The sequence below is a fragment of the Mauremys mutica genome, chromosome 6 (genome assembly GCF_020497125.1).
Source record: "Mauremys mutica isolate MM-2020 ecotype Southern chromosome 6, ASM2049712v1, whole genome shotgun sequence".
In the NCBI taxonomy this organism is placed as follows: Eukaryota; Metazoa; Chordata; order Testudines; family Geoemydidae; genus Mauremys; species Mauremys mutica.
Window position 1 is genome coordinate 102,035,329 of NC_059077.1, and position 13,754 is coordinate 102,049,082.

Below are 13,754 nucleotides of genomic sequence, written 5' to 3' on the forward strand. Positions count from 1 at the left end.
CAGCAGTGATTCTCAACCTATTTATCATTGTGGACCGCATATGCGGCTCACAAAGTGTTATCTGGGCTGCAGGTTGAGAACCACAGTGCCCCCTACAAACCCGTATGCCCAGTGCCCTCTACCCAGAGACCTCTCCACAGAGCGGGGCCAGGAGCAGAAAGCCGGGTGGGGGGAAGGGACCCTGACCCTGGACCCTGTTGTGCAGGGCTGTGGGGCAGCCAGGACCCCGCCCCCAATCTCCGCCGCAACCCTGGACCCCACTGTTCGGGGGCCAGCCAGCAGCCCGAACCCCAAGCCTGTTGTGTGAGGCTGGACAGCAGCCTGGATCTCGAGCCTGTTGTGTGGGGCCGGGCAGCAACCCGGACCCCGCAGTGCAGAGAGGCCGGCAGTCTGGAGCCCACTGCAACATCAGGGCAACTGAGAGCCTGGAACCTTTAGCACATTGCTGAGCTGGACCCCCACTGTGTGCTAATTGGGCTGCATGCGGGCCGCAAGTTGAGAACCACTGTTCTAAAGACCCCAAAAGCATGATATCAAAACTAAAAAGTGAACTTATTAACATGCTCAGTAGTCTTTCTAGGGCCTAAGAGCTAAAAATCCCTGAAATTGCTGTTGCATGAGAGAAGGACTTTCCTGCACTTGTAGTTCTGGGCTGCTGTGGACCCGGCTGGATCTGGGCACCAGAACTGAGAACAGGGATCCTTTCTCTCCTGTGCTGTCAATGCCTCCACAGCCGGGCCTAGGCAGCATGGAGGAGCAAACTGCCTTGTTCAAAATTCCAGAGGAGATGAAAGATGGAGCTGGGGAATTTGATTGGGATAAGGAATCTGGGACATGGGGGATTGGAATTGTGAGGCTTGTAGTGGGGAGAGGAAAGCTGGGACAGGGAGGGGCAGGAATTGGACTGGCTGGCCCAGCAAGGAGACTATATTAAGTTATATGTTCAGAAAGGCCAAATTAAGGTTTCACCGGCAACCTTAAATTCTGACATTTCCTAGCTTTTCAGTGCTTGATTTTGCAACCTTAATGTTCTTTTGTGTGTATGACTGTCGAGGGTGTCTTCAGATGTGAAGAGGAGGATGTGGGGACAGCTCCCTGTACAGTGACCCCTCGCTCTGCAGCTGAGGAGCAATGGAGGCAGGAAGCAGGGGAGGATGCTGAGCTTCCTGCAGCTGAGGGAGGTTTCTGAGAGTGGGTCTGACACAGCCCCATCCACTCCTTGCTGGGGAAGAGGCAGTTCCGTCCTCTCCTTCCTCCAGCCCAGCCAGGACTAGCAGCTGATCCCGGCTCAAGGTAGGAGCCACTGGCTGGGGTGTTGCAAGCCCTGCAGTGGTTTACCTCTCAACTGGCTGCTTGAAATGATGTACCTGCAGAGCTAGGGAGTGGTGTGTGACTCCTCTTGCAGCTTCTCTTTGCTTCTCTGTCAGAAAGTCCTTTTTCTGCAGGGAAGCAAAGAAATCTGCAGGGGACATGAATTCTGTGCACATGCAGTGGTGCAGAATTCCCCCAGGAGTAGCACTTTGAGTGCTATGAAAAGTGCAACGTCTTATTATGTGAATGTTAAAGCTGAAGAGTTAAACGTTCAAGTATCAGGTGATTCTAAAGTCAAGATTGAATATGACACCTTAATTCTTCCACCTTTGTTTGTTTAAACTATGTAGATTCTGCATTTTTTTCTGGAGCACCTGGTATCAGTCACGATCAGACACAACACTGGTCTGGAAGAACATTACTTTGTTCTGGTATAGCATTTCACATGGCTCCTACCAGACAATGCATATAATGTGGCTCCTGAACCAACTGATCTTGATTGTTAGATAATGGAGTATAGAGACATGCTGTAAAAAAAAAGTAGGAAGCATTCAAAGGTGTGGACCTAATGGATGTAACTTCCACATTATCTTCCTAGCTATATGCATGAGAATCTAAAGTGTTAGCAAGCACATCTATAAGTCTACATACTTGCTCACTTAAGGACCTATTGGAAATCAGGCCCAGAATTGTAACTGAGTGCAGAGTGCCAAACATCCAAGCATAATGGAATGCCCTCACACCTGTCTCCTAAATGTTATATTTAGGGCTAAGTGATTTAAAAAATCAATTGCAATTAATCATGCAATTAAAAAAATTGTGATTAATCATGCAATTAATTGCACTGTTAAACAATAATGCCATTTATTTAAATATTTTTGGATGTTTTCTACATTTTCAAATATATTGATTTCAATTACAATACAAAATACAAAATGTACAGTGCTCAGTTTATTTTTATTACAAATATTTGTACTGTAAAAAAATAAATAATATTTTTCAATTCACCTAATACTAGTACTGTACTGCAATCTCTTTATCATGAAAGTTGAACTTACAAATGTAGAATTATGTACAAAAAAGACCCTGCATTTAAAAATAAAACAATGTAAAACTAGATCCTACAAGTCCACTCAGTCTTATTTTTTGTTCAGCCAAATTGCTCAGAAAAACAAGTTTGTTTACATTTGCAGGAGATAATGCTGTCCACTTCTTGTTCACATTGTTACCTGAAAGTGAGAACAGGCATTCACTTGGCACTGTCGTAGCTGACGTTGCAAGATATTTACATGCCAGATGCACTACTTATTCATATGTGCCTTCATGCTTCAACCAGCATTCCAGAAGACGTGTCCATGCTGATGACAGGTTCTGCTCGATAACAATCCAAAGCAGTGTGGACCAATGTATGTTCATTTTCATCCTCTGAGTCAGATGCCACCAGCAGAAGGTTCATTTTCCTTTTTGGTGGTTCACGTTCTGTAGTTTCTGCATTGGAGTGTTGCTCTTTTAAGACTTCTGAAAGCATGCTCCGCACCTCATCCCTCTCAAATTTTGGAAGACACTTCAGATTCTTAAACCTTGGGTCAAAACCTTTGCATATTGTCAAATCTGCAGCAAAAGTGTTCTTAAAATGAACAACACCTGCTGAGTCATGATCTGAGACTACTATAACATGAAATATATGGCAGAATGTGAGTAAAAACAGGGCCAGAGACACACAATTCTCCCCCAAGGAGTTGTCACAAATTTAACTAAGGCATTACTTTTTTTAACAAGTGTCATCAGCATGGAAGCATGTCCTATGGAATGGTGGCCAAAGCATGAAGCGTACAAATGTGTAGCGTATCTGGCATATAAATACCTTGTAATGCCAGCTACAAAAGTCCCATGCAAACACGTGTTCTCAGTGTCTGGTGACATAAATAAGAAGTGGGCAGCATCATCTCACATAAATGTAGACAAACTTGTTTGTCTTAGCGATTGGCTGAACAAGAAGTAGGACTGAGTGGACTTGTAGGTTCTAAAGTTTTACATTGTTTTGGTTTTGAGTGCAGTTATGTAACAAAAAAAAATCCAACATTGGTAAGTTATACTTTAACAATAAAGAGATTGTGGTAAAGTACTTGTATGAGGTGAACTGAAAATTATTATTTCTTTTATCATTTTTACAGTGCAAATATTTGTCATAAAAATAATAATATAAAGTGATCAGTGTACACTTTGTATTCTGTGTTGTAATTGAAATCCATATATTTGAAAATCATCCAAAAATATTTAAGAAATTTCAATTAGTAGTCTATTGGTTAACAGTATGATTAAAACTGTGATTAATTGTGATTTTTTAAATCATGATTAATTTTGAGTTCATTGCGTGAGTGAACTCCGATTATTCGACAGGCTGTTATATTTGCAGATGACTTTGGGTTTATCTGCAGCATGTGGTATCTTTATGTCCCATACTGTGTGCGAGCCATTCCTAAAATAAAATCCGCTGAATTGCTTAGTACCCGAGCTGCTTTTAATAGTTTATGATTTAAATAGCATAAATGACTTGATTGGGAAAGAGGGGCTCTGCTATGAGATAGCCCAAGAGAGGGCCCTGGCTCCTACCACCAGCCCTTGGGTCATGTAGTTTTGTCATTCACTGCGTGTGCCAAGGCTGCCTTCTTACATAAGAGGTGCTCAGGCACGGTACAGGATCTGCACGAGGGCAGTTTTCAGGACTAGCCTTGCAGAGCCTGGAGCCTGCTGCCTTACCTGTGCCAGCAGCTCCCTGTACCTCAGGGACCAGACCACCCTCCCCAGTGAGCAGCAGCAGCAGCATCAGATACCCCGCTTCCCCCTCCCCTTCCTCCAGTCAGTGTGCGAGCTGCAGCAGCACCAGACACCCAAGCCCCGCCTCCCTACCTAGCAGCAGCAGCCGCCGCCGCCGCCGCGGGAGGAGCGCACCATTCCACGTCCGTGGGGAGGGGGCGGTAGGTGCGTGAGCGTCTCCCAATCCCCGCCGCCTCGCTTGTCGGGGCCCGTTCCCGGGGGAGGTGGTTGGGCTCGTGCTTCCCCCGGCTCTCTCGCACGGGTAGGGTTGAACCAATTCTGTCGTTTTCCCCTCCCCGCCCAAGAGATCTGAGGGCTCCGCGCCCCCTCCGGCCCGTGTGAAGTGGTGCGGGCCGGGCTGGCGGGAGGCAGCGCGGCGGCCGCTGTGGGCTGGAGGAAGCGGGCTGCGGGGCCGCGCCAGGTAAGAGGGCGCGGGCGGCCGTTTCGCGGCGGCTCCCCAGCTCGGCGGGTGAGATGGAGGCGGATTTTCCTCTGCGCGCGCGGGGACGGGAGCAGCGCTGGCCTGGGGCAGCCGGAGAGGGGGGTGGCGGGGTGACTAGGGGAGGGCTGCGCGGAGGCGAAGCCGGTGAGGGGAGGGGGGCGATGCGCACGGGAAGGAGCCTGCGCGCGAGGCGGGGGCGGGGGGCTGCGCGCATGGGGAGGTGGGCGCGCGCACTGGAAGGGAGGGGGGCTGCGCGCACAGGGGAGGGGGCAGGCGGGATGTGGTGGGGGAGAGGGTTTGTTTTCCTATGAGCCCCCCGCCCCCAGCCGGGGTGCGGGGCTGCCCTGAGGGGAGACCCAGCTCCCTTGACTCGCCTTGTCCACCTCTGCAGCGGGATCTCAGCGCGGCTGGGAGCGCTTCTGCCATTCGCCTCAGCAGCAGCAGCCGCCGCCGCCACCGCCACATCGGTCGGAAAACATGAGCCGAGATTTCAAACCCGGAGACTTGATCTTTGCCAAGATGAAAGGTTATCCCCATTGGCCAGCCAGGGTAAGGCCCCCCGCCGCCGCCTTCTCCTCTCACCTGCGCGTCCTCCTCCTCTCCATTTCCCTACGTGTCCCTCCATCCTCATTTCAGTCCATCGCTCCAGGGCAGATAAACGTTAGTCTTGGGGTGGGGGATTGTGTGGTGCAGTTTTTGTTTCCCACATTAACGGGTGTGTATCTGTAGATGTATACGGCACATGAGCAGGTTTCCCTCATGTGGAGGGGCCGGCCTGGGGGTGCTGCTGGAAGTAACTGGCTCTCTTGTGGTTTTTACTCTGTTCCCGGCTCTCCCCCCGGGGTGTTCTCTACTTGTAACATACATGGCAGTATTTTCATCAGCTCTCATTAGTTTCTCTAGCTTTCTGTGACTTTTTGCCAAAGTCCAATGGGAGATTTTCTATGATACACCAATTTTTTAAATTGAGTTTACTGAGAGAGGATGTTGAAGCAGCAAACATCTCTTAGTGAACTTCCTTCAGTGTTACATTCAGTCATCTAAAACTTTTTCTACATAGCATTTTTTGGGGGTGGAAAGAGTGCAGATATTTACAGACAAAACAAAGTATTCAATTTTTTACCATTTTATTGTGATCAAGTGGCACTGCATTGTTGTATTAAGTAGGTGACCCTCAAGTTAGACGTTAGTAATGAAGACTATAGTATGGTACATGCATCCGACGAAGTGGGTATTCACCCACGAAAGCTCATGCTCCAGTACGTCTGTTAGTTTATAAGGTGCCACAGAACTCTTTGCTGCTTTTACAGTATGGTAGTGTAACAAGTTGTGGGAGTATGCAAGGGCCTGGATGACACCAAGTACTCCTCCCAAATAGCTGGGGCCTTATTTGACAAAAAATACTGCTGTGAAGGTATGCGTTATGCTCTGAAACCTGCTGGAGCAACATTACCACTAAGTATTCTGTTCACTGTTGAACAGTAAGCCAGTCTGCTTTCTCCACCAGCCTTAATAGGAGCCTTTAAAAGGATGGAAGTTTTTGAGACTGCCATACTTCAGTTGGTGGTTTTGAGATTACAGATGAAAGATTAGTGTACAATTTATATTTATGTAGTGCTGGATTAAGAACTGTAAAGGATTTTTTTTAGTGTCCTATCTCATTCTTAAATGTAATGCATTGTGCTAGTGCAAGTCATCAGTTCAATGGGGTGAGAAGCATTGCTATGGTTGTGGAAGAGTTGGCAGATGGAAGAGCAGATACTGTGTCTGAGGGAGCCAATAATACTACTTACCATAGTGTGTACTTTTTTTAAGCACACGCTAATTTTGAAGTATATTGACATTTATTGGACTTTTTGATATATAAGGCAGTGGTTCTCAAACTTTTTTTTCCATGGACCACTTGAAAATTGCTGAGAGTCTCGATGGACCATTTAATGATCTTTCCAAAAGTCGTTTGTACTGTTAGCTAACTATTATAAAGCGCTTTGGATAAAAGTGTTATATGAAAAAAACCTTAATATATATATTTTTTGTTCTACAAATAAAAGTACACAACTCATAATATTAGTAGTCTTACCTTTCTAATGCGTTGGATGTGCCCTCTCTCCCCTGCCGTGGCAGCCCCAGAGCCAGGGGTGGCTCTAGGCATTTTGCCGCCCCAAGCACGGCAGGCAGGCTGCCTTCGGCGGCTTGCCTGCGGAGGGTCCGCTGGTCCCGCAGCTCCGAAGCCGCGGGACCAGCGGACCCTCCGCAGGCATGCCGCCGAAGGCAACCTGCCTGCCGCCCTCGCGGTGACTGGCAGAGTGCCCCCAGTGGCTTGCCGCCCCAAGCACGCGTTTGGCGTGCTGGGGCCTGGAGCCGCCCCTGCCCAGAGCTGGGACTAGGAAGGAGGGGGGTCTCTTCCCCAGCTGCAGCAGCCCCCGAGCTCAGGCTGGGAAGGAGGGGGGGCGGTCTCTCCCCTACCACAGCAGCCACAGAGCTGGGCTGGGAAGGAGGGCTGTCTCTCCCCAGCAGCCGCAGCCCTGGAGCTGGGGAAAGTCACCTCTTTCTCTGGCTGCCACAGCCCTGCATGTCCCAAATTCCCCCCTACACCCTCTTTTCACCCTACTGGCCCCTCCCACCTAGCCCCCTATTGCCCCCAAGGCCACCACCTCACCTTACATGTGTCTTCTCCAGGGTCCAGGCACCTAATTAGTGGATCCACGCCTGCACGGTTCCACTAATTAGGTGGGTGGCTCTTCATTCTCTTGTGTGCGGCTGCCCAGGCGCGCACCTTAGAGGGAACTATCCGTGGACCACCTGAAGGGAGCTCAGTCTGCGGACCACAGTTTGAGAACCTCTGATACAAGGATTGCTAACATCAATCTGAAAGTCATACTTGATATCTGCATTCTGTTACATTGTAAGAAACATATCTTTGAGATTTCTGTATGATTAAAAAAAAATTGCAGCATTTGTGTTTTTTCAGATTTAATGATATTTTTAAATGCCCCCCCCACACTGTTTTTGGTTGTTACTAAATATTTTATCATAATGTAATTTTTTTCCCTTAGGTGGATGAAGTTCCTGATGGAGCAGTGAAACCTCCTACAAATAAAATGCCTATTTTCTTTTTTGGAACACATGAGACGTAAGTTATTTAGACTAAAGAGCACATCACTTTCATTGCAGAATTTCTTAACAGTAATTTCACAGCCTACCTGTATGTGAGGCATTCACAAATGATATTCAGAGATAGGCAAAATTTTCCTCACCTAAACTTTATCAAAAAGATAGGCAGCTTAAAATAAGTCTGCTTGGTTTTCACATCTACCATGAAATACTGAGGGGAGCTGTCGACTGTAACCATTCCATAAGATGTCAGGGAGCTCTTTTCCTAGTCAATAAAAACAGAGTTATTATGACTTGAGTGACTGCTTCCCCCCCCCCCTTTTTTTAAACTATAGCGGGGGTTCTCAAACTTCATTGCAATATGACCCCCTTCTGACAACAAAAATTACTACAGGATCCCCGGAGGGGTAACTGAAGCCTGAGCCTGCCCAAGGCCCACCTCCCCAGGCAGGAGGGCCAAAGCCCAAGGGCTTTAGTCCCAGGCAGGGGGCCTGTAACCTGAGACCTGTCATCCAGGGCTGAAGCCCTTGGGGTTTGGCCCTGGGCCCCAGCAAGTCTTAGCCAGGCCAGCCCCGGCATCCCCATTAAAATAGGGTCATGACCCACTTTGGGATCCCAATCCACAGTTTGAGAATTGCTGAACTATAGTATTAATTTTGGCCTTGGTCATCCTCGTTCTTTATTTTGTTAGGGAAGAAAAGAAAATTGTAATGCTTAAATTATAGGATCTAAATAAACAAAAATGGCAGCAATCCCCACTTGGTTTCCACTTTATACTCATTTAAAAAAAAATGTTAGAACTGATATGTTGTGTGTATATTTGGTTCATTTTATCCAATTCCTATCACTATCCTATCCTCCCTCACAGCTCTCTGCAGGATCAGGTTTGTTTACGCTTATTGTATCTTGCCTTAAATTTGATTGAAAGCTCTTCAGGGCAGGGACCATGTCTTCCTATCTGTGTGAGCTAAGTTCTATACAATGGAGCCCAACCCTTTTTGGTTTGTTTTGGCACTACAGCAATATGAATAAGAATACCACCCATCTGTTCCTTCCCACACTGATGAAATGCTGTTCTTGATTCCACCACTTGCTGCTTTTCATTAGTATTCCAGAATGCACCTGCATACTGATTCTAGGGACACAGATCACGTGTAGAGCAGTAAGAAATTTGCATGAGCCTACATAAATAACATTCAAAGATCTTGGGCAAAATTTTCAAAAGCAAAAGTTCCATTTTAAAATGTGATTTAGGCTCCTAATTTAGGCGCCTTTTAAAAAAAAATTCTGTTACAAAATTAAAATATGGTCAACGCTATGTTTGGTAGTATGGTAAATTCACTGTTACATTATTACAAATTTCTCATATGCTCTCATACCTTACAGTGTTGCAGTGTGCAATATGTTTCCCTTCTCCCCACCATTTCTCTCCTTCTAACCTTTATTCCTAACCCAGAGTTCTTCATTCCTACTCCTGAACATTTAATTAGTGGCAAGTGCAACTCTGATACTGCTTGGTCTGTTTTCTTCCTTCTTATTGCATCTCTGCCTATATTATAGGCAGAGGGTGTCGAATAAACATAAGAAAGAGTAGACCCACCAGTATGGCTCCAGGCCAATGGGAGCTGCGGGAAGTGGCACAGGCCGAGGGATGTGCTGGCGGTCCTTCCCACAGCCTCCATTCGCCTGGAGTGGCGAACCGCGGCCAGTGGGAACTGCGATTGGCCGAATCTGCAGACATGGCAGGTAAACAAACTGGCCCAGCCCACCAGGGGCTTTCCCTGTACAAGCGGCGGACCAGCTTTGAGAACCACTGACCTAGATGAGTAGGACATCCGTGTCAAAGAGATCTTGTTATACAGGTCTGTCGCATCTTACGCACATTTAACATGCTCGATTTCAGCTTTACGCGGTTGGCAAAAACAAAAAAACAAAAAGAGAAAAATAACAATTTTAATACTGTACCTGTAGTGCAGGTGATTCTGCCTGCCATTCAACTCAATGTAATTTTGACTATATGCGGTTTTCGCTTTACACGCTAACCGTGGAACGGAACCCCCGTGTAAGATGAGACTTGCCCGTAGATGGTGGAAAAGAGAGAAAGTGGAGCTTATTGGAATTTATGTATTGAACCTTGGTATGAACCACTGCTTCATTTAAAAAAAAAAAAGAAATCGCCTTGTTTTAAGTGATTGAGTCTTGGGTTTATACTTTGAACTGAGCGGGTTGTAGGCACAGGTTTGAACATGAGAAAATACCACTGAGTTCTTAAATTGTGCTATTATGAACACATTCATTGGCATTATGAAATTCTAACATGGAAACCTAGGAATACAAAGAGAAGTTTACTGTGTCTTGGTGTTCTTCAGTGTCAAGTGAAATACTAGTATTGAGTACTTATTTTTAAATCTTATTCTCCCAGGTCCCCTTTGGAAAAAGGAACACTGTAGATACTCTGATTTTGATGTAACAGGAAATATACTAAAAGGAAAAGGAGATGTAGTTGTGCATCTGAAGCACCAATAATGCCCTTTATATTTGATGTCTACCTCTGAAGAGGCTACTTCTAATGCCCTTTGTATTTGCTGGTTAACTCTGGGGAGACCAGTTCTTAGAGATAACAAAAAGCTACATGACTGAAAAAAATTATTTTAAAACAACAAATATTGGGAGGTAGATAGTGAGGAAATACTGATTCTTTTTGGTCTCTCCAGCAACAAACAAACAACCAAAAAACAACCAAAAAACTGCTTCTTACTCTTTTTTTTTTTTTTAACATTCAGCTGCTAATTAAGGAAATCACTATTGGTTTGGGTAAAATCTATGAGTAAGTATTTCTGGATATCTAAAGTAGAAAAGTTTACTGTCTGGCCAGGATATGAGTACATCAGATAACGTGTATCTTTTTATAGCCCCATACTCTGACTTTTCTTAGCTACTATCATTTAAAAGTAAAAAATGCTTTTCACACTTTTTAAAAGTATAATGATCTTGCAACCTGTTTTTTCATTTTGATTTTCCTAGATAAGATTCCTATTCTTATGTATTATGCACTAAAGGCACAGGTGTTGAGAACATTTTTTTTTTTTATTTTAAGTTAGCACAAATTAAAATTTTTGTGTGCCTCTTTGTACTGAAAGAGGGTTGTACTAGTGCAAAATGTATACAGACAGTGGAAACTGCATATGGACTGTCTGTGTAATATAATTAAGGCAACTACAACAGAATACACTGAAAGCAGTATATGCATCTTAAATATCATGAGTCTTTAATTACATTTTCTTAGAGCAGAAACGTCTTATTGCTGCAAGATAGTATAGGAGATTATGGCTTCAGGCTAAGGAAACTATCTGAAGACATTTTCAAGATTTAAGGACTGTTCCCTCTATTTTCTTTTTCTTTACTTCCTTACTGCTTCCATCACTTCAGATACTTAAGTACTGAGTTTGGTTTATACATATCTAGTTTCTCTCTCTCTCTCTCTCTCTCTCTCTCTCTCTCTCATATGACAATATTAAGAATTTAAAACAAATTGTTGGAGTAGAAAAAATTACCTGTTAATTTTTTCTTTTTCACTTCTTACAGGGCATTTTTGGGACCAAAGGACATATTCCCATATTCTGAAAATAAAGATAAATACGGTAAACCAAATAAAAGAAAAGGCTTTAATGAAGGATTATGGGAAATTGACAACAACCCCAAAGTAAAATTCTCTCATCAACAGGTAAATGATCTTTGTATGCATTGCTAACAAACTTGTAAGCATTATTGGTGTTCTAATCAATTTGGTCAAATACCTTGCATTGTCCTGCTGTTGTGAAAAAGTAGAGTGTTATCCCACCTATGTCATCTGAGCTAAATCATGGCTCAATTTCATTCAATGGCAGATCAGACTGACAGTAATGTTGTAGTTTAGAATTGGTCTTTAAGGCTTTCAGTAATAAGTAGGAGTGAGGAAATTTTTTGGTATGATCAGTGATGTCAGTTTACTGTGGCGAATTTTAGAAGCAGTCCTGGTAATGGTTTCATGGGTATCGCAGAAATCATTATGTTGAACAAGTTTTCTTGTGATTGTTTTCAGGTTAACATTGCAGGTCTCAGCTTCTAAATTTATTAATTTTTAAGAATTAAGCTTCATGGTATCGTCAGTGATCTGATGGAACCTTAGCTTACTGGCCTTCTTTCCATTTACATAATTCAATTTTTATGCCCAAGCACTTTTGCTCTACAGATATTATCTTAACATTTCAACAAGTGATCTCTTGGCACATGTTTTCCTTTACCTTATTATCTTGTGCTGTCCTGCTCCAGGGGCTGGGAGCAATGTGGCATCTCTCTTTTATCCCTGCCTCTCTTCCAAAAGCCATCACATAAGCCTACTGATACAGTCCCTTGTATGTGTCAGAGATTCCTCTTCTCTTGACTTCTGTACAAATTTCTGCTGTCCAAATTGTGACTAGGCTGGGATTGGAAGCCCACGCAGGGTTACTTTATATCCAGATATATCACTTGTAAGCTGTGAGAGCAGGCACCATCTTCTGTTTGTGTAGACAGTGGCTAGGACAGTGAAGCCTGAGCCATAATTGGAACCCCTAGGTACTATTGTGAATCAATTTTCAAACAAGCAAGCAGGGAAGCACCAGCTTGCCACTTCCTACATCAGGAAGCCCTGCATGTGTGGGAGTGGGCTCTGCCCCATAAGACATCTCTTGATTCTATATGTCTAGCAAGGAAGAACAACATGATTGCAGATGGGCTGGGAGTCTGGCCTTTGATAATGCCAAACCAGGAACTCTCCCTGACATTGTCTCCTGACCAGAGGTATGGTCACTTTGAGCAGGTGGAACATTTTCCTAGCATCTCAAAAAACCTTCCTGAGAGGCCTACAATTCCAAATGGAAAGACCTGAAGTTTGATGCAGTCGGGACGTATGGACTCCGTTACTTGCCCTGTTCGAAAGCTGCTGTATGCATCTTCCTGAGTATGTGTTAAAGACTGAGTGCATCAGGGTACATTTTAATAGCTGTTTTAGCCTTTGATGAACTGGACAGCTACTGTCTTTGTAGACCTTTGCCATCTGGATTACATGGGGCTAGATGCTCTTAATCACTCCTTCCTCTCCTCCCCCATTAGTTAATTAAAAAACCCTTTTTATTATGGGATATTGTGATGCTTCCTGGAGGTACCCAGGTTGTGAGGCACCTCACTACCACCTCCCCTTAATGTGAGGTAGCCTTGTCTGTGCCTGACATGGGTCAGTCCCTGACTCCACTATTAATGGGCAACACAACTCAGTCTGCGCAGGCTCCTCTGTCGTTCTGCAGGCTAGCAATAGTCAAACTCTAACCTCTGAGCATCTCCTTGAGTGTCCAGCCCCTGTTCCACTGTACGCTCCCAATATTCACAGATACACTGTTCTCAAAGAAGTTATACACTCCAATTTACTAGATTAGCCTATGATCACTGCTCCATTTAATACACAGAACTTAGATGCGTTTGATATAGTAAAAACAAGTTGATTTTAAAAAAGAGGGGAGATTCAAATGATAGTAAATAGAAATATAGGGAACAAATGGTTACATATACAATAAAATTATAATATGCATTCTAGTACTTAGACTTCAATAATTTCATGTCTTATAAAGCAAAGTTCATCCCACAGATCTTTCAGCCAGGCCTGGCTGTGATCCTTTTTTCCTTAAACGAAACACATTGCCACCTTGTCCTTTAGATAAAGAATACTGTCTCTGTTTGCAACCTCTGATATATCAAAATAGTCCTTTGATTAACCTTCATAAACTGGACAGCCTCCTGCAGTGTATTCCTCCCTGTAGATTTTGCAGTCTCTTGTAGATTTCACATTTCCATTGTAGACATTTATAAAGCTGCCATGTTGTCCTTCACATTTTCACAAAGCACTCTTGCTTGGATTCAGCCTCCAGGGAGGAATTCTGTGTTGATCTCTCCATACTCCAGAACTCATTTGCAAGATGGATTCTTTCACTCTACAAAAAGAGAGGTTTTTTACTTCAGGATGTGCTCATTATTTATTGATCAATTTCTGCGTATT

The 13,754-nt window shown here is 44.4% G+C and overlaps 1 protein-coding gene across 2 annotated transcripts in view; it reads left to right on the forward strand.

Moving 5' to 3' along the window:
- Positions 1-4,385: 4,385 nt before the first annotated feature.
- The window catches only part of PSIP1 (PC4 and SFRS1 interacting protein 1), a 61,699-nt gene continuing 52,330 nt past the window's right edge, over positions 4,386-13,754 (forward strand). Inside the window, exons 1-4 of one of the 2 annotated variants that reach the window (XM_045021117.1) lie at positions 4,386-4,549; positions 4,962-5,119; positions 7,627-7,703; positions 11,270-11,408. In XM_045021117.1, coding sequence (XP_044877052.1) covers positions 5,048-5,119; positions 7,627-7,703; positions 11,270-11,408 — 288 coding nt within the window. In that variant the 5' untranslated portion in view covers positions 4,386-4,549; positions 4,962-5,047. The remainder of the gene's footprint in view (positions 4,550-4,961; positions 5,120-7,626; positions 7,704-11,269; positions 11,409-13,754) is intronic. The other variant, XM_045021116.1, reaches the window with a different exon arrangement.